The sequence below is a fragment of the Microcebus murinus genome, chromosome 10 (genome assembly GCF_040939455.1).
Source record: "Microcebus murinus isolate Inina chromosome 10, M.murinus_Inina_mat1.0, whole genome shotgun sequence".
Taxonomy (NCBI): Eukaryota; Metazoa; Chordata; class Mammalia; order Primates; family Cheirogaleidae; genus Microcebus; species Microcebus murinus.
In genome coordinates this window covers 87,815,069-87,838,182 of record NC_134113.1, presented here as the reverse complement: position 1 = coordinate 87,838,182, position 23,114 = coordinate 87,815,069, and the positions used below count along the sequence as shown (strand labels likewise).

Below are 23,114 nucleotides of genomic sequence, written 5' to 3'. Positions count from 1 at the left end.
CTTCTTCCAGTTTTTTCAGGTGTTCTTTTGTGGTGTTGGACATTTACTACTTAATATTGGAACTTAATCACTGGCCTGCTGTTGCTTCTCAGTCTGGGGAAGATTTATAATGAGCACAGGAACTTAAACACTGTACAAGAACTATATTACTGCCTGCTATTGTTTTTCAACCTGGGGAAGACTTAACTGAGCACTAGAACTTAATCACTGACCTTTTAGCTGTTTCCAGGTCAAAGAAAGGCTCCATGTCAGCCCCTGGGCTTTGTGGGAAATCTGACCAGAGATTCAACTTTTGTGTGGATTATGTCCCCAGCAGTGCTGTGGTGCCAGCCAGTCTCCTCACCATGGCATTCCTGCTGATTAGAGCACAGAGCAGCTGCCAAGGTCTGCACCCAAGTTGCTGCAATCAATGTCTCCATTTTTTGTCCCCAATTCACCCTAAGTGTGTGAGCCCTTCTGGCACTCCCAAGGGTTCCCGTGAGATGGGTCCAGAGTGGGCTTCTCATGAAGAGTCTGACTTGTGGGGAGGTCAAAAGTCCACCTCCAATTCTCCCCTTCTACCTCAGAAACCATGGCTCTGTGTGTGGTATTTTGCTGGCTCAGGGGAGACGGTGGCACAGTCTAAAATGACTGTTTCTCTTACAAGTTGCAGTTTCTCTTGATTCTGTGGGCCTAGGGGGTTCTTGACTTCTCTCCCAAATTCTGGTAAATTCAGGGTGGTATTCTTGTCTCGAATGATTTCTAGTTGTACTTTTGTGAGGGGAATGATGCCAAGGGATCTTGTATTCCACCATCTTGCTGATGTCCTTTGCCATCTGTTTTTGTAAATAAATTATTTTTTGGAACCCAGCACACCTATTTGCTTACGATTGTCTATGGTGGCTTTTGTGCTACGATATCAGAGATGAGTGATTACAGAGGAGACAGTCTGGTCTGCAAAGCCTAAAATATTTACTATCTGGCCCTTTGCAGAAAAATTTTGTTCAATCCTGTGTTAAAAGGACAAACTAAGATGTGATATTTGGAATTTTCCTTTAAAATAATCTGGCAAAACAAAGTTGGTAGGAGATAGATGAAACAAGACTGGGAAAAAATTGATAGTTCTTGAAACTTATGATGAACATATGAGGATTCAGTAATGATTCCCTCTATTTCTGTGTACATTTGAAAAATTCTATAATCAATTGTTAAAAAAATTTCTCTTATGTATATTTAGCATACATGAGGTCCTGGGTTTGAAAATTTTTGGTTCTGACTTATGAAGCATATAGAGAGGCCAGGTGCAGTGGCTCATGCCTGTAATTCCAGCACTTTGGGAGGCCAAGGCAGGGGGATTGCTTGAGGCCAGCAGTTAGAGACCATCCAAGCAACATAGTGAGACCCCATCTCTGGTGAAAATAGAAAAAATTAGCTGCGTGTGGTGGCGCATGCCTGTAGGCCCAGCTACTCTGGAGGCTGAGTAAGGAGGATTACTTGAGCCCAGGAGTCTGAGGTTGCAGTGAGCTACAGTGATGCCACTGCACTCTAACCTGAGAACAGAGCGAGACCCTGTCTCAAAACAAACAAACAAACAAACAAACAAAAGAAAACACAAAACAACAACAAAAAAACCAAAACAGATAGGGAGAGAAATAAAATAGAAGATAGAGATTATTTTAAGGTGGATATTTTGACTCATAATTTACCGATGAAAGATCAGGAGCTTAGGGACATTGATTGCAGCTAGAAAAGAGCAGAACTGGAATTTGACCCTTGCCAGAGTCCCATTCTTAGGTCATTATCATTATTGATATCACATGTTCACATCGCTAAGCGTGACAAGCCAAGGGAACACCTCTATTTAAAGGTCAAAAATTCCCTCCTATATAGCAGGTGACACTAACACTCAAGGTTCTTACCTCTCAGCAACAACACTAGCTTTGCCATGCTTCAGTGTGGGGAAATTTAGGCAGTTTTTCAGCAAATACAAGATGACGACTGGTGTGTTCCAGGAAAATGGACAGAATACAGAGATGCACATAGACTCTGGAAACTTTTAACTTTTATTCTTGCTTAATATATAGCATACTTTCTACAAAAAAAATTATGAGTTAAGTATATTTTAATGGATATAAGATATTTAAAATATAATTATGACAATTTAAAAAATCCTAACATGAATATAGAAGAGCAAGGAACCAGTAAACAAAACAGACAAAAACAAAATAAATGAAATAAGAATAAAATCTCCCCCAAAGTTCTAGATAGCCTAATCATTTCTTTTCTTTTCCAGGTGGAAGTTCTCTAGAACAACTATTGGGATAAGGCTCAGAGTCGAAGGCAGTTATTTCACTGAGAACACATGTCTGACTCATGGAAGGAAGTCTATGTTCCAGACGGGGCAGCCAAGGCCAAGCACTTTCCTGTTTCATTTGAGGTCTCAGGAAAATGCAGGCTTTCAAGGCACTTGAGGCCACTGCCTAAGTCCAGCTGTATTTAATTCGCATGAGTCCTTACACCTCATTTAGGTTTAAAGATAGGTGCTGTCCCTGTCTGTGATATCCAGCTGCAAGTATTCCAGACTGCCTTTTTTGTAGCTGGCTACCCGTCGCGGTTTTCGGCTTCTTATCCCTGCAGCCTGTCTTTTCTGTAAGGAGTTGGCGATCATGTCTGAAAACTCTGCTTGCAAGCGCTGTTGATTCTCCCTGGAAATAAGGTGGGGAGAGAAAATAGAAGTTCTCAGCAATTCATACGGAATATTCCTTAGCTCCAGAATAATCAGTTCAGTACTCATTCCTCATTGAATGCCTATTCTGTGCTAGACACAGGAAGTCCAAAGAATACAAAATGATCCTTGCCTTTGATGAGCTTAAAGAGCTGTCATTCCTGCTATGTGTAGTTGTAGAATAAGCGGAATGTATTCTAAGTAAGCAATTAGACTTCAATTTCAAAGTGAAACAACATGCTGTTAGAATTCATAGGCACGGTTAGGAGGGTCTAGGTTTGCATATGCCACTGTAGGAAGGGGGAAAATGCTGGAAGGATGCCAGGCAACTGCTGCAAACCCTGAAAACTCATTTGCCCCACACATAACTAAGAGTGTGGATCTTGTTTCGGGGGCTCAGAATGGTGGAGGGTTTCAAGAGTTTAGACTGGATTTGGGGTACTCCCAGTAAGGAGCCAGTTTTCCCAGACCCCAGGGAAGATCTGGGTTATTTTGACTTCTCTAGAAGTTTGCCATCTGTCTGGATCTGGCATCTAGATCTCTCCAGGACAGGGTTTCTCACCCATAGCAAAAGCCATGACAACAGCCACATGACCGATTACCACAGCATCTACTGCTATGTAACTGGACGACGACTTGACTCACCTTTGGGAGAACTGAAACCTGTCAGTTAGAACTGAAACTGTGTCTTCCCCATCTCAGGGAGAACACGGACTCCATGTGAAGACCCAGAACTAGTCTTGGGCTGGGGAGTTCCTGTTTTTAGCAGGTGGCTCAGCAGAAAGATGAGGACAGGAGTGCAAATGCAGAAAGCCTCTTTGCTTTCAGTATGCTCCACTCTTGGGAGAACCAGACATGCAAGAGATGAGCTCTAAAGTGTCTTCTGTTCTCCTGAGCAAGCCTACAATGCAGTGATAGCTTTGCTGTGCTTCAGTGCAGGGGAATTTAGTCAGTTATTATTATTATTATTATTATTGAGACAGAGTCTTACTCTGTTGCCCAGGCTAGAGTGCTATGGTATCAGCCTAGCTCACAGCAACCTCAAACTCCTGGGCTCAAGCAATCCTTCTGCCTCAGCCTCCTGAGTAGCTGGGACTACAGGCATGCACCACCATGCCTGGCTCATATTTTTATATATATATTTTAGTTGGCCAATTAATTTCTTTCTATTTTTAGTAGAGATGGGGTTTCACTCTTGCTCAGGCTGGTTTCAAACTCCTGACCTTGAGCGATCCACCTCCCTCAGCCTCCCAGAGTACTAGAATTACAGGCATGAGCCACTGCGCCCGGCCAACCTAGGTTTTAAATGAGCACAGGATGATGACTGGTGCATTCCAGGAAAATGGGCAGAATAGGTTGAAGCACATGCACAGACTCAGGAAATTTTAACTTTTATTCTTGCCTAATAGCACATTTTCTTTAAAAAAAATTTTTTTTTTTTTTGAGACAGAGTCTCACTTTGTTGCCCAGGCTAGAGTGAGTGCCGTGGCATCAGCCTAGCTCACAGCAACCTCAAACTCCTGGGCTCAAGCAATCCTGCTGCCTCAGCTTCCCAAGTAGCTGGGACTACAGGCATGCGCCACCATGCCCGGTTAATTTTTTCTATATATAAGTTGGCCAATTAATTTCTTTCTATTTATATGTAGAGACAGAGTCTCGATTTTGCTCAGGCTGCTTTCGAACTCCTCACCTCGAGCAACCTGCCCACCTCAGCCTCCCAGAGTGCTAGGATTACAGACGTGAGCCACTGTGCCCGGCCTTCTTTTAAAAATTTTGAGTTAAGTATGCCTTCGTGGACACAAGGTATTTAAAATAAAATTGTGACAGTTAAAAAAATCCTAACATGAATATAGAGGAAGAAAGAGCCAGTAAATAAAGCAAAACAAGAAAACCAAAATAGATGAACTAAGAACAAAATCTCCTCACATTGCAGATGGCCTATTCATTCCTACTCTTTTCCAGGTGGAAGTTCCCTAGAACAACTACCAGACTAAGGGGCCAGAGTCAGAGGTTTCACCGAGAACACATATCTGGCTCAGGGAAGAAAGTCTATGTTCCAGACAGGGCAGCCAAGGCCAAGCACTTTCTGTCTCACAGAGACCTCAGGAAAATGCAGGCTTTCAGGACACGCAAGTTTCTAGCAATCTGAGAAGGGAGGTTCCTAAACCTTCTTATGTGTGTGGTTCCTGGCCCTGTATTCAATATGTCATTGCTGCTTGCGACATAAACTGGCTTAGAAAGCCAAGACCTCCAACTCCCCTCTCCCCGCCTGCCACAGCCAGAAGCTTACACAGTGGGCGGGGTTGGCAGGTTGAACTTCTGGTCCTTCATCCCGGTCAGCCAGTAGGTGATCTCATTGCCTCTTCCCTAGTGAGACAAAAGAGTTAGGTACGACAAAGACTAATGCACCAGTTCAGTTCTAGCCCACTATTCCTACAATGATCTGTTTCCAGATCTTTCACCTCTGTATTTCTCACCCCTGCCAATATTTAGGTCCATCACACATCCCTGGTATGATTTGCATTATCTCTATACGGATCTTTATTTCCAAGTGCCATTTGAGAAATAAGTCTCTCATTCACCAGACATGCTTTTCTCGAATTGGAGTTTTCTTTCTTTTCTCCAAGAAACATTTCAAAATATCATTCTAGCAACATTACAAGAACACTAACTTGAAAAAGGAAGAAAATTCACCTACAATTCTGCTATACCAATACATCCAACTGATTTTTATTGTCCACATTTTCTTCTAGCCCTACGTACAACAAAATTTTTTTTTTTTTTTTTGAGACAGAGTCTCGCTTTGTTGCCCAGGCTAGAGTGAGTGCCGTGGCGTCAGCCTAGCTCACAGCAACCTCAAACTCTTGGGCTCCAGTGATCCTTCTGCCTCAGCCTCCCAGGTAGCTGGGACTACAGGTATGCGCCACTATGCCCGGCTAATTTTTTTTTTATATATATATCAGTTGGCCAATTAATTTCTTTCTATTTATAGTAGAGACGGGGTCTCGCTCTTGCTCAGGCTGGTTTTGAACTCCTGACCTTGAGCAATCCGCCCGCCTCGGCCTCCCAAGAGCTAGGATTACAGGCGTGAGCCACAGCGCCCGGCCCGTACAACAAAATTTTGCCACAAAACTTTTGCCACAGTTTTCCTACGTTAAGTGTGTCAATTATAAACACATATGCATCATAATAAACATTCATTAAGTGATCTTTCTTGGGCCCACCTGGAGGCTATGCAATGTATAAAAACTTACTAGAAAACCTGTTTTTGCTAATGCTTGTATTTGGAAAGGAGAGTGGATGGTTATATATATTTAAAAATCACCCTTTAAAAAAATAGTGGTTTGCTGGACGTGTTTGGACTGTGGTAATCCAGAAACCACTTCTATTTTGGGGGTAGTGCTCCATGTGGAAAATGGAGGACTCGAAGAACAAATGCAATATTAGGGCATTTTTAGGTAAGAGGAAGCTTTTCCAAGTTGAAATCAAAGTGGAAAGGCCAGAAGCATTATGGCTACTGGAGACAGATCATATTGCAGTTGACAGTTGGCTTTAGACCAATTATGAGAAGGTTGTGATAACTTTCAGAAAGCAACCTGAGAACCAACTAGAGACAGTTGCTGGCTTTGGAGGGCAGTTGTTTCCAATGTAAGGAACAGCACGGAGAATTTAGAGTAGTGATTCTCAAACTTCAGATCACAGACACATAAAATGTTTGTTACAAATATAGATTCGTGATCTGCACCTACAAAGAGTCTTTTTATTTATTTATTTTTTGAGACAGAGTCTTGCTTTGCTGTCCAGGCTAGAGTGAGTGCCGTGGCGTCAGCCTAGCTCACAGCAACCTCAAACTCCTGGGCTCAAGCAATCCTGTTGCCTCAGCTTCCCAAGTAGCTGGGACTACAGGCATGAGCCACCATGCCCGGCTAATTTTTTCTATATATATTAGTTGGCCAATTAATTTCTTTCTATTTATAGTAGAGACAGGGTCTCGCTCTTGCTCTGGCTGGTTTCGAACTCCTGACCTCGAGCATTATGCCCGCCTCAACCTCCCAGAGTGCTAGGATTACAGGCGTGAGCCACCGTGCCTGGCCGAGAAGACGGGGGTTTTGACTTAAATAAGTCCTGGACCAGATTGTAGCTCCTGGGATTGGAGGAGGAACTGGGGACAAAACTTGGAGATGTGTGAAGGAAATGGTGCCGGCATTTTATAACATATTGGTTAGAGTTTAAAATATAGAAAGGGCTCTTTGGAGTAAAGGAAAGCTCTGAGTTCACATTCTTCGGTGGTGGTTTCTCCTACACAGGATGCTGGGTGGTCATTATGGGGAGTGCAGAAAAGGGTTTTTCACCTGCATGTCCTCAGCTCTCCTGGCTAGGGCTCAGAGGAGGTGGGCCACGTGTGCCTGAGAGCTTTCTCTGTGCACTGTCTCTCTGGGGAATTCCTTACCTTTAAGTACGTTTCCCCTCTCACTTCATACAGGAACTGGCACTCGGTTCTCTTCAGGATGGCTATAGTGGAGCCACTCACATGAATTCTCAAGGCTGCAAATACAAAAATATTTTAATAGATAAATAAAAATCTCATCCATTTTGTTACCTATCTTATGGCCACATTTGTTACCCTTTGGTTCAGGATATCAGGAACACCTGATACAAGTATCCTAAAGCAAGGAGAAACAAATATGGCTATTTTAGTGAACGAACACTTAAAAGTATTATCATCACACATGGGAAGAAAGGGTCTGGCATCAGCTTTCAGGATCCTGAGTGACAAAGCTTCCCAGGTGCCACTCCATAGCAGGCGTCCTCAAACGACGGCCCTGGGGCCACATGCGGCCCGCCAAGGACATTTATCCGGCCAGCCGGGTGTTTTTTTTTGCCACCGCTGCCTGTCCTGCTTAGCAGCCTACTCATCCCGGGCCCACAGTGTGCATTCTCCAACGGTCTGAGGAACAGTGAACTGGCCCCCTGTTTAAAAGTTTGAGGACCCCTGCCATAGAGTCTCATTCCAGCTCTGAGTGGTATGGACTGTGGACCTAGTTTTGGATTTGGTTTGTAGTACCAAGCTAGGGAGTTGTTATTTTGTTTGGGCTCCCTGGATAAAAGTTCAAGTAAGTAGCTGAAGTATTGGAGGCAAGGTGAAGATTCAGGAGAGAGTTACCGGGTCGTTTTTTTTTGTTTTTTTTTTAATAAGAGACAGGGTTCCTCTCTGTTCCCCAGGCTGGAATGCAGTGGTGTAATCACAGCTCACTACAGCCTTGAACTCCTGGGCCCAAGTGATCCTCCTGCTTCAGCCTCCCTAGTAGCTATGACTACAGGTGCATGCCACCATGCCTGGCTAATTTTTAAATTTTTTATAGAGACAGGGTCTTGCTATGTTCCCTATGCTAGTGACCAACTCTTAGCCTCCAAGTGATCCTCCTGCCTCTGCCTCCCAAAGTGCTGGGATTACAGGTTTGAGCCACTGTGCCTGGCCCAGGGTCTTGATTTCCTCAAATTTTCCTCTTCAGAAACATTGTTTTCCTTTTGACAAACAAGTGGTGAAGACATTCCCATTCATGGGTCCAGTGCTGTCTACCACCTTTCCTGCTATGGGTGCCTAATGGCCACACCACAAACGATAACAATAGTAGGAATAATGGCAATGCCAAATTACACACCTACTGTATACCAAAGGATTGCTAAATGCTTGGTGTGACATCATCCCAAATCCTTCTAGAAACCTTCCCAGCAAGGTTTGTATCTCATCCTCAATTTATATCTTTGTCTTTCTGAAGCCTAGAAAAATCAGATGACTTCCCCTCAATTTATGCTGACAGTGATTAGCATAATTAGAATTTTAACCCAAGTCTGTCTGATCCCCATCTTATTCTTTTCTTTACATCATGATTTTTCCTCTACAAACTAGTAGCCGATTGTCAGTAGACTACCAAAATACCATCACACCTCCTATGTCCTTGTAAGCCCCACCCACATCTACCAATGCTTCTTTCTCCCTTCTAGATATTTCTATTACTATCATTGTCATCAATATTTATTGAGCATCTACTTCCTGCAGTACACTGTGCTTCCACCTTGCCAGTCAAATACTATATGTTCCTTTGCCTATAACAAATACCTAGATTCTTCTTTACTAAAATCCATTCCCAGAAAAAACAAATAAAAGGGAAATAAGAATGTGAACCAGGGTGTATATTCCTTATCTAGCCCACTGGATTTTTTTTAATTTATAAGGATCTATGCTAAATGTCATGACTATTCCATATAAAACGTGCCAGAATTCATTGCAAGTGAACCAAAAACATGAAAATAGCCTAAAACTGAGCAAAAGGGAGGAATAAAATAATTATCAGTAAAGGACAATGAAAGCAAATGTAGCAAAAACTGGATTGACACAAGTCTTTTGTTCAGTCCATGTGGAGGGTCATCAACACCTCACTGGCACTTTGTATCTCCTTATTCTGCATTTTATCCTACAGTTGCCCTCTGCTGGAAGACAGAATCTTTGTCCTCTGAGAACAATCTCCCTCCTTACGGAGGCCGGTGGATTCCATCCTGGAGGCTGTGTTGACCGTGTCTCCAAACAGGCAATAACGAGGCATCTTGATTCCCACAACTCCAGCAGCGCAGGGACCTGAAAGGAAGACAGAAAGCAGGAAGTGGAGGCGATGGAGACTGCAGAGTGGAGTGAAGGTGGGTAAATCTCTTCTCTGGGGCATGAGGCTAAATCCTTCATGTCATGGAGAAGTGGCTGAGGATGAGAAATGCAAGCTGGACTTTGTGTTTTACATGGATGCATCCAACGAGGGAAGCATCATTACTGAATGCTTGCTTTCAGGAAGTATTTTTGCCCTAACAAAAACAGAAACAACAAAAAAAGGACATTTGCACTAAACAGGAAGACATCCAGAGATCCAGGTCACAAAGGTGGTAAGCCCTTCTTAATATTTTAATGCCATCCCTCTGCTTTCTTACTGTGTCAGGCCACGCGACCCTGAACTCCACTCGGCTGGAGGACACCATGCACTTGAGGGTTCAATGGCCCAAGTTTGTTTTGTTTTTCTTTTAGGGTGGCATTTCTGGGATTGGTGACACAATAATGGAAGACCCAGAAGACAAGGACTGGCATAATCTTCTCTAAGCATTTCATGGGCCCTGTGAATGCAGCTGGTAGGGGGAGCAGGGGGCACAAGGAAATTCTAACAGGCAGAACAAAAGCCAAGGCAAGACTGCACTATGGCATATTAGGTAGGAAAGAATGGCTGATTTGTCAGGTATTTGCATGGAATGAATGAATGCAAGGAGTTAAAGATTTTAGAAGTTAAAGATTAATTCAGAAACTGCAAAACTGAGTTTTGGGTAGAGGAAACTATTAATTTTCTAGTTGGCTTTCTGGGTTTTGATCTATAAGAGTTTTTTTTTATAGATTTATCCTACCAATACTCTACTTATGAACATTGAAAAAAATCAAAATGCTGGATCTTCCCCTGAGTCCTGAGCCTTTCACTGTCCAGGATTGATGCAAAACAAAACAAAAGCAAATAAGCAGAACAAAACAAAACAAAAAAACCCCGAAAACATAAAGAAAACAGAAAACAAAATGAAACACCAGAAAACCTTACAGAAGGGAAGACACAGTAGAGGCAACTATGTGATCAGATCTCTGAGCTCCCCAGCCCCACCGGGGCAGTAGGTCTATGCACAATTGACTCCTTATGTCAAATGCAGGGTGATGAAGCTGGGAAGGGCTTGTTGGTGGAAAAACCCTTGAAGATATAATGTCTTATTCTCAATGACCAATATTTAACTTTGCAACCTTTCGATTTCTTAGGCCTAAATCCCTCTAGGTGTGTGTGCCTAATAGCTTCCCCCAGGCCAGTGGGGTGGTGCCCGGGCCCTGGCAGTCAGCTCAGGCACTGAGCAAGTCACAGAGGAAAAGAGGCCGGGCAGAGCTCCATTCTCCTGCACTTGGTTCAGTCAGTCCTGCTGCTACCCCTTCCTGCAGACCCAGCAATTTGTGATGGGTCAGAAGAGAGATAATATGCTGCTTCTGTGGCCAGGGAGATGCCAAGACATTCCCTCACATGTGTATGGAAACATCTATGACGTTTGGCTGTGGACATGATTTGGAGATGGTCACAGCTGTGCTCCTGGCTAGCCAAGATATGGCAGCAGTTCTTAACTTTCATTTACTGTCACTTTGAGAATCTCACCGTTTCATTACTCAGTCAACAAATATTTACTGTCAGACTCTGTGCTAGGCCCTGTGGATACAGGATGACTTTTGCAAGCATAGTTGTCTGGTCCTTGCCACAAAGCCTGGAGTGATCTCATGGGTTTTCTGTACTCTGGGTCTTCTGTAAGGCTTGGCGAGCAGACAAAGGAGCAATGACAAATTATACAGCAAAGAAAAACACAAGGTTTAGCACAAGGAAAATGTTAAAGATTTAACACAAGGAAAAACTGTGTAACGACTATTGCAACTATTCAACAAGGGAGTGAGTTAGCTTGGGAAACGGTGAGTTTTCAGGGAGTCCTGGGATTATTGCAAAACTGGCTATATTATTACTTATCTTGGAACCTACAAAGGCAATTTATGTCCTGCAAAGAATAAATCAGATGACTTCTGAGTTCCTCACCAACTATGTTTTTCTGTAACACCTGTAACTCATCTTTTCAAATCTCTGTGTTCAAGACTATTAAATTAACTAAACTTAGTTTGTTAAACTAAACTAAATTTGGTTTGCCTCATAGGAGTCCCTACATAACCAACTGCAACCTAGCTTGGTACATAAAGAAACTAAAAGCCTAACTTAGGAGTATACTTTTGTAAGAAATAGCTGAGTCTCAGCCAGGCACAGGCTGCTAACCCATCAGACTTACATGAATAAGGCAAACATGGAGCTGTAACCAATCAAAGCTGTTTCTATATTCATTTCTGTTTTCTGTCTATAAACACTGCCTAACCACATTACCCACTGGTGTTCTTTGAACCTCTTTCAGTTTTAAGGGTCATCAATTTGAAAATCATTCTTTCCTCAATTAAACTCTGTTAAGTTTAATTTTCCTAAAGTTTTTCTTTTAACAAGGCCAAATACTTTTCATAGTCTTTGAAGCGACCCTTGCACTTTCTGTACCACTGCAATGGGGTTGGGGGTATAAACATCATAGGAATTTGACCAGCTATTTTTTCCCCCTGTAGATAATCTAATCTACTTAAGATACTATAATATTTTAGTGGAATAAATATACAGAAGGTGGAGGGAAGGGGGAGGAAATAGACGAAACAGTAGATATGGTGACTTCAATGGGAAGTCTGGAGCTTCTTGTTTTTGTATGTGGTTGGTGTTTATCATTCCAGGAGTCAAAGGTGTTGTTCCTAGAGCTCTTTAGGCACTGGGTCTAAATATGTCAGGATGTGTAGTGAGACCCCATATCTGGCATGCAGAATTCAAGAGTAAACCTTATGTGAAAATGGATCACATTCGAAGACCCTTTATCCTTTCTGATTTAGCGCATGCACAGAGGTACACGTGGTTCCCATTTGCTAAGATGCTCAACTCCATACCAGAGTGAACTCCAATGCGAATCCATATTGGGAGGCCAGGAAGATGCTCCAGCTCAAAGGTCCCCATGAAGCTGAGGATTTCCAAGGCCATCTTGGCAATGTCTATAGCATGGCGATTGCCATTTCTCTTAGGCAAGCCACTCGCCACCATATAGGCATCGCCAATGGTTTCCACCTGCGGAAATAGTTTCTCATCAGTGGTCCTTCCCCTTCCAAAGACACAGAAATTAAACAGAAGCAGTAATCACATGTCAAACACAAAAGATTTTTTGGGAAACTTAGTATGAGCCTAGCCCTTTACAGTTTTTTGGGGGCCAGTTGTATGCTGGTTTTGTCAGGGTTTTTAGAGTCTAGTTAATGGATGATAAAATAGCTATAAAGGATTTTAGCCATTTAAAAGTACTTCATAATTATATAAATTGTCCAGATGTGGTGATAACTCTATATATTTTTAAATAATCTGAATGGTTTTATGTAATTTTAGGAATGATTTTAATTATCAGAAAAGTCATCTATAGCACTTATAATTTTCTAAATATTAATACTATTTGAAAAAAATAATTGTAAGTTCCTCCAAGACATACTCTTGTAGTATGGTGTTCTATTTATTATAACTTCAGTGTCTTCTCTACTTCATTTGCAGTCAGCCTAAACACTGCCCATTTTTTGGGAGGTGATTTGAGGGTATGCCATTTTCCCCAAATTTAATACCCTAAAATTCATTTCTGCTGAACTTCCTGTTGTTTGTTTTATGCTGCTTTTTAAAGTTAAATGGTAATTTTGATTTCTGACCCTTCTAATTCTTCTACTTCTCTTCACTTTTAGCTTGGATTCAACCACCAATTCATTATATGTTAAATTAGAGAGGACAAGACTGATAATGGCAACAACCAATTCAGGCTCTGATAACCTCGGGTTGTATAATTGTTTCAGCCTGTTAGGTGACCTTCTTACCTTGTAGACATCATGGTGATCGACAATGTGGTCAAAACTCTTATAGATGTCATTAAGCATGTCCACCACTTCCATAGGGGTGCTGTATTTGCAGATAGTAGTGAAACCTACAATGTCACTGAAGTAGATTGTCACTTCCTCATAGAGTTCCGGCTCCACAAAGCCTTTCTCCTTCAGAGACTTCACCACTAGCCTATACATGAAGAAGGAAAAAAAAGATGCTTTCAACTTGAGTAAATTTTTCTTATCTTACATAAGTCTTTCAGATAGTAGTATTTGTCTACGAGGAACTCTAGAATTTGGGATTTCCAGTTAATTGAGTGGCAAGGAAGCAAAGATAGGTTGCATATGCTATATAGAATATATTATATACATACACATATAATACATGTGAACATAGATGAACATAAGCAAATTCAGCATTAACTTAGTATGTGATTATTAACCCTAATATTCATATATTGCTAACCTTAATACCAGCATAAGCCAAATTCATATACATATTATTTGCCCACTTTTTACCTCTCCATTTATAAGCAAATTCTTGCAGATGTAGCTCTACATACAGAAGCTGAGAAGTGTGTTATTAATGTAAGAGTTTGAATCACCATAGCTATCAGACCTGACTTTCTCATCGAAGTCGATAGTTTTACTTCCCTGGCATATTTAACATGGCCTGGTTTCATATCACCATGAAGGAATAATGCATTAAAAAAACCCCAATTTTGATATATTCTGAACCAGAATTTATTTGGTATATTTTGAAGCAGATCTGGGTCCTTTAAAAAGCAAAGTCAATTATTATGCGAACGAGTTAAAATTATGCTGAAACTGTAGGCGTCGAATAGAAGCAACTTAGAACATCTTTGTAGAAGAGCTATAAACAGCAGCACATCAGACTGAGGATTAGGAGAGAAGAACCACAAGGAGCAACTCCGTACTTCCTTTGTGTGCTGAGTTGCCATTTCCTTGAGAAAAGGTAGTGGGGGCTGCCGTGAAGCGGGATGCTCCCTGTCTGACCTTGGCATCTCTTTTAGTGGCCTTGAGTATGGAACCACTGGAATCAGAACCTGGAAACTGGGAGGTGCCAAGAGGTCACTGAGAATCAATTCCTCATTTTCACAGATGAGAAAGCTGAGGCCTACAGAGGAAGTATGGCTTTCATAAGTTCCCACACCCCACTAAGGACAGGGCTGGAGTAGAACTCGGCAATATCTGAACCCGTCAGTCGTTTTATTGCACCCCACTTCCTCCACAACCCAGGCCTTGGGTGTTCAGGGGAAGATTTGGAGGTGTGCTGACGGTGGCAAAGGAAGAATGCCCAGGACTCTGCTGGAAAACAAACAGCCCCATCAACCATGAAGCTTCACGGACACTAATGAGGACAGCCTCCGGGCCATCAAGGGAGGTCTTTCCAGTTGGTACAGTGACACCTTGGGACCTTTGTAGCAACACTCCCTGGTGTGGCGTGTTGGATTCACGGGGGCAAATCTGGAGGCTACATACATGTAATGAATAAATTGGATAATCTGCCCTTCATTTTACTGATTATATCTGAAAAGTCATATGAACTTAGAAAATAGCGTATTGGCCCGGCACGGTGGCTAACACCTGTAATCCTAGCACTCTGGGAGGCCGAGGTGGGTGGATCCCTCGAGGTCAGGGGTTTGAAACCAACCTGAGCAAGACCCCGCCTCTACTAAAAGTAGAAAGAAACTAATTGATCAACTAAAAATAGATATACAAAAAATTAGCCGGCATGGTGGCACATGCCTGTAGTCCCAGCTACTCGGGAGGCTGAAGCAGCAGGATCGCCTGAGCCCAGGAGATTGAGGTTGCTGTGAGCTAGGCTGACACCACGGCACTCACTCTAGCCTGAGCAACAAAGTGAGACTCTGTCTCAAAAAAAAAAAAAAGAAAATAGCGTGTTACCCGGAGAGAGAAACTAATGTTGGGAGATAAATGAAGGAAGGGCTGTCACTTAACACAATGAGCTTTGATAACAGGTTGTTGCCGACATAGAATTAGTGTACGGAGTAGGTACCTTAGAAAGCCTTCTCACAAGAAGAGAAAAAATTCTGTTTTAATCTGTTTCGAAACCCCAAGGGGTGCTGTGCAAGTGTTTAGGTGATACCTGGTGCATATCTAACACATGCAGTCTTATTTGCCCTTTAGCTATAAATATTTTTGATTCTCCTAGTTATTGCTTGTGTGTGTTTTAATTTTGTTTTGCAAGTATAAAGAATTTTTACATAAATAATCAAAGCGAGTTGTGCCAGAGCCATGATGTATTGTTGCTCTTGAAGAGACTCGTGTTATATAATCTTTGGCAATCCAATAAAAACGTCTACCATCTAGTGGTCAAAACGGCATATTGAACCAGGGTTAGAAAAAAGGTGAGGTGGTGAGCCAGCTGTTTTAAACCATTTGAATGACAATTGTTAAAACTGCTGCTGTTGAAACCCCAGGAAGGCAACCAGATAACCAGGATGCTGTTTCGGTCACAATTCAGCATGAAAAACCAGGCAAGGAATTGTGCACTATACAATCAACATTTATGGAGCTCTGACAGAAACTGCCATCCCTGAAGTGAACAGAGAGAGTTCCAGTCTATTCCCAGGCTACTATGGGAATGTCCCCAGCCTGTCCCCAGGTCTGAGGGCATGTGAGTTTTGCGGTAGGATGTCCTCAAGCCCAGATAACTAACTGGACAGAGGACCAGTGTAACACCTACTGCTCGACTCAGGCTTATAGAAGAGAAATTGTTTCTTTATTTAGAAAACAGCTAGTATGATCTCAAAATCTTTCCCTTACTCAGCAATATCCTACCTTTCAGTCTTTTTATTGCACCACCCTGACATGAGAGCTGATATTCTAAATGAAGCAAAGGTTAAAAATAATGATCAATACAAGTAACATATAAAAGCCATAGTTGCCATACATAATAATAACCACCATGGATGTTTCAGGCATTGTGCTAAGTACCTTATATCCTGCACATTGTCTCAAGGAATTCTTAGAGCCACCCTGGAAGACAGATGGGAAACTGAGGCTTGGAGCATTGAGGAAACTTGCCTGGGATGGTGGATCAGGAGTAGGTGGTAAACCACGCTTTGAAGTCAGGCCTAGCTGACCTCAATTTCTACGATTTTACCCAAAGCTATGGACTGCCTAGTTTATTCTCAATCTGCTAGCACAGCTTGACACACTTTAATGAGAAGAGAATACCACCTCTCACTTGTGCACAGTTGTAGGGGGAGCCTACTTCCTAGCTCGTCACATTTTAATTCCCAGCTTCTCTTAATATTCCTCAGTTAGTACCTGAGTACCAACACTTAAAAACCTTTAGACCATTTGGGAGTTTCAATCTTACTTCCCTTCTCCTCTGTCATGGCTGTAATATCGCTTCACAAAATGGAGGTCGGCCCATAGATACCCCCGAGGTGAGACATCTGACCAGGCCTCCTCAAACTATGGCCCTCGGGCCACATGCACGTGTTTTTGCCCGCTTGTTTTTTTACTTCAAAATAAGATATGTGCAGTGTGCGTAGGAATTTGTTCATAGTTTTTTTAAAACTATAGTCCGGCCCTCCAACGGTCTGAGGGACAGTGAACTGGCCCCCTGTTTAAAAAGTTTGAGGACCCCTGTCTGACGCGTTTGCCCTACCTCCTCCACCAAAGCTGGCTTCCTCTCTTGTCACTTGGCTTCTACTTGTGGTGAAAAAAGGAAAGCCAAGAAACTACCACTTACTTCCCCAAAGTGTCTTATAGCTCACATATCCTGTAGGAAAACTTTGATTTCTATTTTGAGACTGAGAGGCAGATTGTGACTTGCCTAAGGTCATAGACCAATAAAAGTGACAAAAACATAATGGACATTTTTGTTGGTCAGTTGGACTCCACAGTCCATGTTCCTCCCGTGGTACCACAATACCATTTGAAAATGAACTTTTTCTTCTTGGTATGCAGAGTACAAACTGGAACAGCATTTAGCAAGGTACATGCATTTTTAATCCTAATAATTACAAAGGGAAAATACACAAAAGGAAAAATTCTACATAGATACAAAGAAAAATCATGCTAGACAGATACGCTGAAGGTTGCAGCCTTGAACTATGAAGCCTGGCTGTAGAACTGTGGAAAACCACAGCAGCAGGAGGACTTGCCTTACCTTGGGAGCAACATAAAGTTGAGTCTGTCAGCTCTGTCCCTCTCTGCCTTGTACAGCTGCGTCCTTTCCTCTACCAGGTGTTCCAGGTTTCGAGAATATAGCTGTAGACGTCGGATCAAAGTATCCATATAACTTTCATTTTTTTGATCATGAAAAAGGCTGTAGGTGGTAATAGATAAAGAGCTCTTATTCATTATTAAGAAAACATGAAACATTCAATAAAACAGTGGGCAAATATGGGGAACAGGTCATTCAACAGTGAAAAATAAAAGGTGGGGGCCAACAAACATAACAAGAAAAAGTTAACCTCAGGAGAGATCAAAAAAGTCAAAATAAAAATAAGATTTAAAAAAGAAAAACAAATGCTGGAATGATGGTCATAAATGTAGGAGAAGGAGGAAATATATACAGCACAACCTTCCTGGAGAGCAATCTGGTAAAAATGTGTCACACAAGCTTTAAGGATGCACATAGCTATCAGCTCACCAACTCTACTTTTTGGAAATAATCACAAACATATTTCACAGGACAAATTGGGACAGACAGCAAAATAAGGAAACAAAACAAAACAACAAAAAAACCCAAACGTATTTCAAGTTCACTACAAAGAAAATCACAGCATTCTTTACAAAACCAAACATTTGAAAATAACCAAAAATGTAGTTAAAATATTATGGTGGAATAGAATATTAACATCTCAAAAAATATGGATTAGAATAGTTAAATACACAGAAAGCTGCTACCTTGATATTATTAAGTGAAAAACATCAGCTTATAAAACAACAAACATAATCCCAACTTTATTTTTTGAAGACAGGTGGTCATCTATTGGAAAACAGGTGATATTTTCACTTTCTAGCTTATTTATGTTTGCTAAAATTTTAATAATAAACAATTTGTGATAAAGAAAAACCTCTTTAAAAAATGGTCTAGAAGTGATAAATGGAAGTGTAAGAAAATGACCAAGAAGAGCCAAGTCAAGCCTTTCATTATCTCCTTAGAACAGAGATCATGGAAGGGGTCCTACAGCCAAAACCTCAACTCTGGGTTACTTTGTTAGACTGAGGAGACTTGGATTAGATGCCAGCTTTGTGTGACATTGGGAGGTCTGACAAGCTTTGGTGCAGAGGGCAGGGAGGAGAGACATTGAGTTCTTCTGCCATTGTGAGGGTCAGAGAGAACGTTCGCAATACCTAAGGCACAGCTGAAGGTGCTGAACAATCACGGCCACTTCATTATTGCAATAACAAGTTGTCACTCTGTTCCCTGGAGAAGATGGCCTACGTTATAATCCCCTGGGATGGGGAGGGATGTTTGTTAAGAATCCAGTACATTTCTGAGTCCTACCCCAGACCTATGTGGCTGAAATTGCTGGGCTTGGGATTAAGAAACAACATTTTTTAACAAGCTCCCTGGGGGATTCTTGCTTGAAACTACCAGTACCAAGTCTAGTTGAGCAGAATGGGTGAGAAAGCAGACATAGGGGATGAAGATGTATTATCTTACTCCATGAGGAACTGATTCAATTAAAAGTTTTTTCAACATACACGGTATATTTTAATCACCTGGGGAGCTATTAAAAATCCTGATACCATCCTGCATCCCAGACCAGGCAGACTTTTTAGGGTTGAACCCCAGCATTAGTGTTTTTGAATGTTCCTCAGTTGATTCCATTGTACAGCCAAGTTTGAGAAACCCCACACTGAAGGCTAAATGTCAGAGGCCCGGTTTATTTTCATGAGTTTGCATTTCACCAGTCACCCATACGGTCTCATCTGACTTTAGCAACAGCCCTGGGAAGGAGTGGGAAAGGAGCTGGAATTAAATCCTTTATAATTTCCTACAACCATTCCCACAGCCAATAGCTTAGTACTACCAATCAATGACTACACTTTCATTAAGCTCATTCTACCTCATCTCCAGCCCTGGACTTTTAGCCTCATTAAATATCCAAATCTTTTGATCTAATGAGAACTACAGAAAGTTAAATCTGGAAGGAATTGTAGAAATCATCTGGTTCAATCTAGTTTTCCTAATAAGCAAATTGATACCCAGTGAGGGTAAGTGTTTTGCTCAATGTCCCACAGCAAGCTATTATCAGACCCTAGTCTAGAAATTGGATCACCAAACTCTTAATTAAGGTAATTTTTCTCATTCTGCAGTGTATTCACTGAAGACATGAAGCATCTAAAATTCAACCTTCCAGGGTGTGTGCTTTTTTATTCAGACCTTGAATTATCACACTCTGACACATGACATAAGTATCTAGGGCCAAAGCTGGTGATTTTAAGACTTTAAGAAACATGCTAATTTTAAGAATTATTAATATCTAGGGGCTTCACAGATTCTCAGGACCCATGTTATACTTCTAAATCCTAATCAGCTGCAGAAGGCTCTGGAAGCTATATTTTAAACAGATTTAGGATTAGTCAAATTTATTTTTTAATCAGAAAAGTTTTGACCTTGAGCATTTAACTTTTCCCTGAGAAAATGATCTGTTAGTCTCCATATCATTTAAAATTGTACAAGGCAGGTGTTGGTTGCAGCCTGGGACTTTTTCGTTGGAACAGATATTTTTATTTTTAGGTGCCAGTGAATGTCAACTATCATTGAAAAATATAAAATTAGTGAAGAAAAGTAAAAATTTCAGCAGTACCCAAATATCTTGCCCAGTGTGGTCTCAATTTTTTTGAAATCTGGTCTCTTTTCTGGATCTTCTTCCCAACAGTTTTTGACAAGTAGATACACCTGGAAGAAAGAAGTGGCAGATTAGCTCAGGGGATGGTAAAGTCAATCAAGATAGAACCCTATCCTATTCTCCTTGAAGGGAGTAATTAAAGTAGGGAGTAGTTTGAAAATATTTCCAACTCTGACAATGAGGATAAGATCCCCAGTTCTCTGCAGTTTCTGTCTCAAGCATCACCACCTGCACTATCTTACCCAGCCATTCTGTTGGGAGAAATCAACTTAAAAAATGTGATAACAATTTGGATGAGGCTGGATGGATGGGAAAGGCTAAATGCAGGGTTTATGTTGGAGAGGGCAAAACTATAGTGAGGCTCAGTGAGTATGAGACAAGTGGCTCTAAATGAGAATCGAAGCCTGACTGTCAGTGGTTCTCAGCCACAGCTAAGTAAAATCACCTGGGGAACATTTACATAAATTATGCCCAAGCTCTATCCCAAGAGATTCTGATTTAACTGTCTTACAGAGTGGCCTTAGTAGGGCTCCCAGATTAGCACATAAAAATACAGGACACCTAGTTAAATCTGGATTTCAGATAAACGGTGAATAATTCATTAATATAAATGTGTCCCAAATATTGCATAAGCAAAGGGAAGTGCTATTTGTTAAAGTTCCCTAGGTGACTGCAATGCACAGCTACCATGGAGAAGTGACACGGAGAAAAGGCAGGTATGGGGGCAGAGGGAGGAAGACAGGAGGAAGTCCGTGGAACCCCATCTCATCTGCTGCCACTTGTTTGCAGCTTTTGTTTGATCAAAAGTGTGGTGAAAACCAGTGGCTTTAAATAAAGTATATTCTTCATTCTGGCTAAAACAGGATTATAAGTGGTACTAAACACAATCCCTATCCCTGTACTTCACTGGAATGATTCCCTGGGAGGGGACTAGAGCCATGGAATACCCTGGGGTTGCCTATATTCACCACTAGATGATGCTCCTAGTGGCGAATTTTCTGCTGACTACCTGTGAACAGGATTGACAGAAACAACAAACAACAGGGTTGATACGGCACCACAGAATGCAATATAGTCAGCCCTCCATATCCGTGGGTGGAAAGAAGTATTGGGGGGAAAAAAGGGATGGCTGTGTCTGTACTGAACATGTGCAGACTTTTCTTTCTTGTCATTCTTCCCTAAACAATCCAATATCACAACTAATCACATAGCATTTACATTGTATTAGGTGTTATAAGTAATCTAAAGATGATTTAAAATGTACGGGAGGATGTGTGTGGCTTTTATGCAAAAACGACACCATTTTATGCAAAGGACTTGAGCACCTGTGGATTTGGGTATTTCTGGGGCTTCCTGGAACCACTTCTCCACAGATAGAGAGGGATGATTACACTGGGTGCTTTTTGAGCATTGGTGAGTGATATATGAATAGTTTCAGGCCTGTATTCTATTGGAACAAGCTATTAGACATGAAATCTTACTCCTCATTTCCAATTCCAGAACTGTCCAACTATACAAATTGAGGATGATGGTAATTTGGTAAAAAAGGTTTTAAACATGGATATACTCAGAATAGAAAAGGGAGTTTGGGAAGTGATATCCTCATGTGTGGGGAAGAGTCCCTGGATCCAGAAAACTGGGAGGAAAAAAAGAATGAGGAGAAACAGGGATAGGAGCAGTTGTATCCCAGAAACTTGGGGCTATAACATGTCTTTACCATTGAAAAAGAGAGAAAAGAGGCAAGGAAAAAGTGTGGTCATAAAACTCATCTGGCAGAGTCCTTATAAATTGAAGGAAAATGTTTCTACTTTTATCCTGCAAAATGTGTAAGACAATAAATATCTTAAAATATTTTATTCACTATCTTTTTGGATTATTAAATCTCAGGTAAGATTCTAAAAGAAAAAAATAAGAAAATTTTCATGGGCCTTAAAAGCAGTTTTGAAAGATTATTTAAAAGAAAGAAAAGCTTCATTTCCTTCACAGAAAGGGTAAGATGAGTGAACATACATTTCTATATTTCTTCTAGATGTTGGCTTACTTATTTTTAAATCAGTAGATAGTATTTGTAAGCCTAAAAAGTATATCACATGGACATCTTGTTCTTTTAGCTCATAAAAATTGAGAATGGTCCCTGCTGACCACAATCAGTGTCTACACACACCCCTGGGGGTCTGAGGATAAGTCTGCCCAGCCGGCTCTGCCCTCTCAGTGCCCAAGCATGCCATGGAGGGGCTTGAGGACGAATCAGCCCCATTCACCCACCATTGGCAACAGAACACCCCATTCACCCACCATTGGCAACAGAACACTCCCTCATGGACTGTCCCTTTATGACATATGGGACACCATAAAGTGACCACATTTTTGGTGTCCCAGAAGGTGAAGAAAAAATGAAAGGGACAGAAAACCTATTTAACAAAATAATACCTAAAAACTTCTCAAGTCTAGAAGTCAGTTAGATTCATGATGCTCAGAGATTCCCAAATAAATACAATTCAAATAGGTCTTCTCCATGGCACATTATAGTCAAACTGTTAAAGTCAAAGACAGAATTCTCAAAACAGCAAGAGAAAAACATCTAGTCACTTATAAGGGAAGCCCCATGAGTCTAACAGCAGATTTCTCAGCAGAAACCTTATAGGCCAGGAATGAATGGGATGCTATATTCAAAGTACTGAAAGAAAAAGAAATCAGTCAAGGATACTATACCCACCAAAGTTACCCTTCATAAATGAAGGAGAAATAAAGTCTTTTCTGGACAAGCAAAAGCTGAGGGGATTCATCATCTCTAGACTGGCCCTACAAGAAATGCTAAAGGGGGTCCTACATTTAGAAATGAAATGTATGAAACCCAATGGTAAAGCAAACAAACAAGGAAGAGAAAAGACTCAAATGTTACCGTTACACAAAATCACCAAATTACAATGATAGTAAGAGAGAAAAAAAGGAGCAAAGGATATACAAAACAATCAGAAATCAATTAATAAAATGACAGGAATAAGCTCTCATATAT

At 41.3% G+C, this 23,114-nt stretch overlaps 1 protein-coding gene across 1 annotated transcript in view; it reads right to left on the bottom strand.

The window, feature by feature from the left end:
• Positions 1 to 2,027: 2,027 nt before the first annotated feature.
• The window catches only part of GUCY2C (guanylate cyclase 2C), a 76,441-nt gene continuing 55,354 nt past the window's right edge, over positions 2,028 to 23,114 (bottom strand). Inside the window, exons 20-27 of the mRNA XM_012753729.3 lie at positions 20,057 to 20,148; positions 17,401 to 17,559; positions 13,230 to 13,422; positions 12,276 to 12,450; positions 9,243 to 9,341; positions 7,155 to 7,249; positions 4,995 to 5,071; positions 2,028 to 2,684 (exon numbers count right to left, since the gene is read on the bottom strand). Coding sequence (XP_012609183.2) covers positions 2,510 to 2,684; positions 4,995 to 5,071; positions 7,155 to 7,249; positions 9,243 to 9,341; positions 12,276 to 12,450; positions 13,230 to 13,422; positions 17,401 to 17,559; positions 20,057 to 20,148 — 1,065 coding nt within the window. The 3' untranslated portion in view covers positions 2,028 to 2,509. The remainder of the gene's footprint in view (positions 2,685 to 4,994; positions 5,072 to 7,154; positions 7,250 to 9,242; positions 9,342 to 12,275; positions 12,451 to 13,229; positions 13,423 to 17,400; positions 17,560 to 20,056; positions 20,149 to 23,114) is intronic.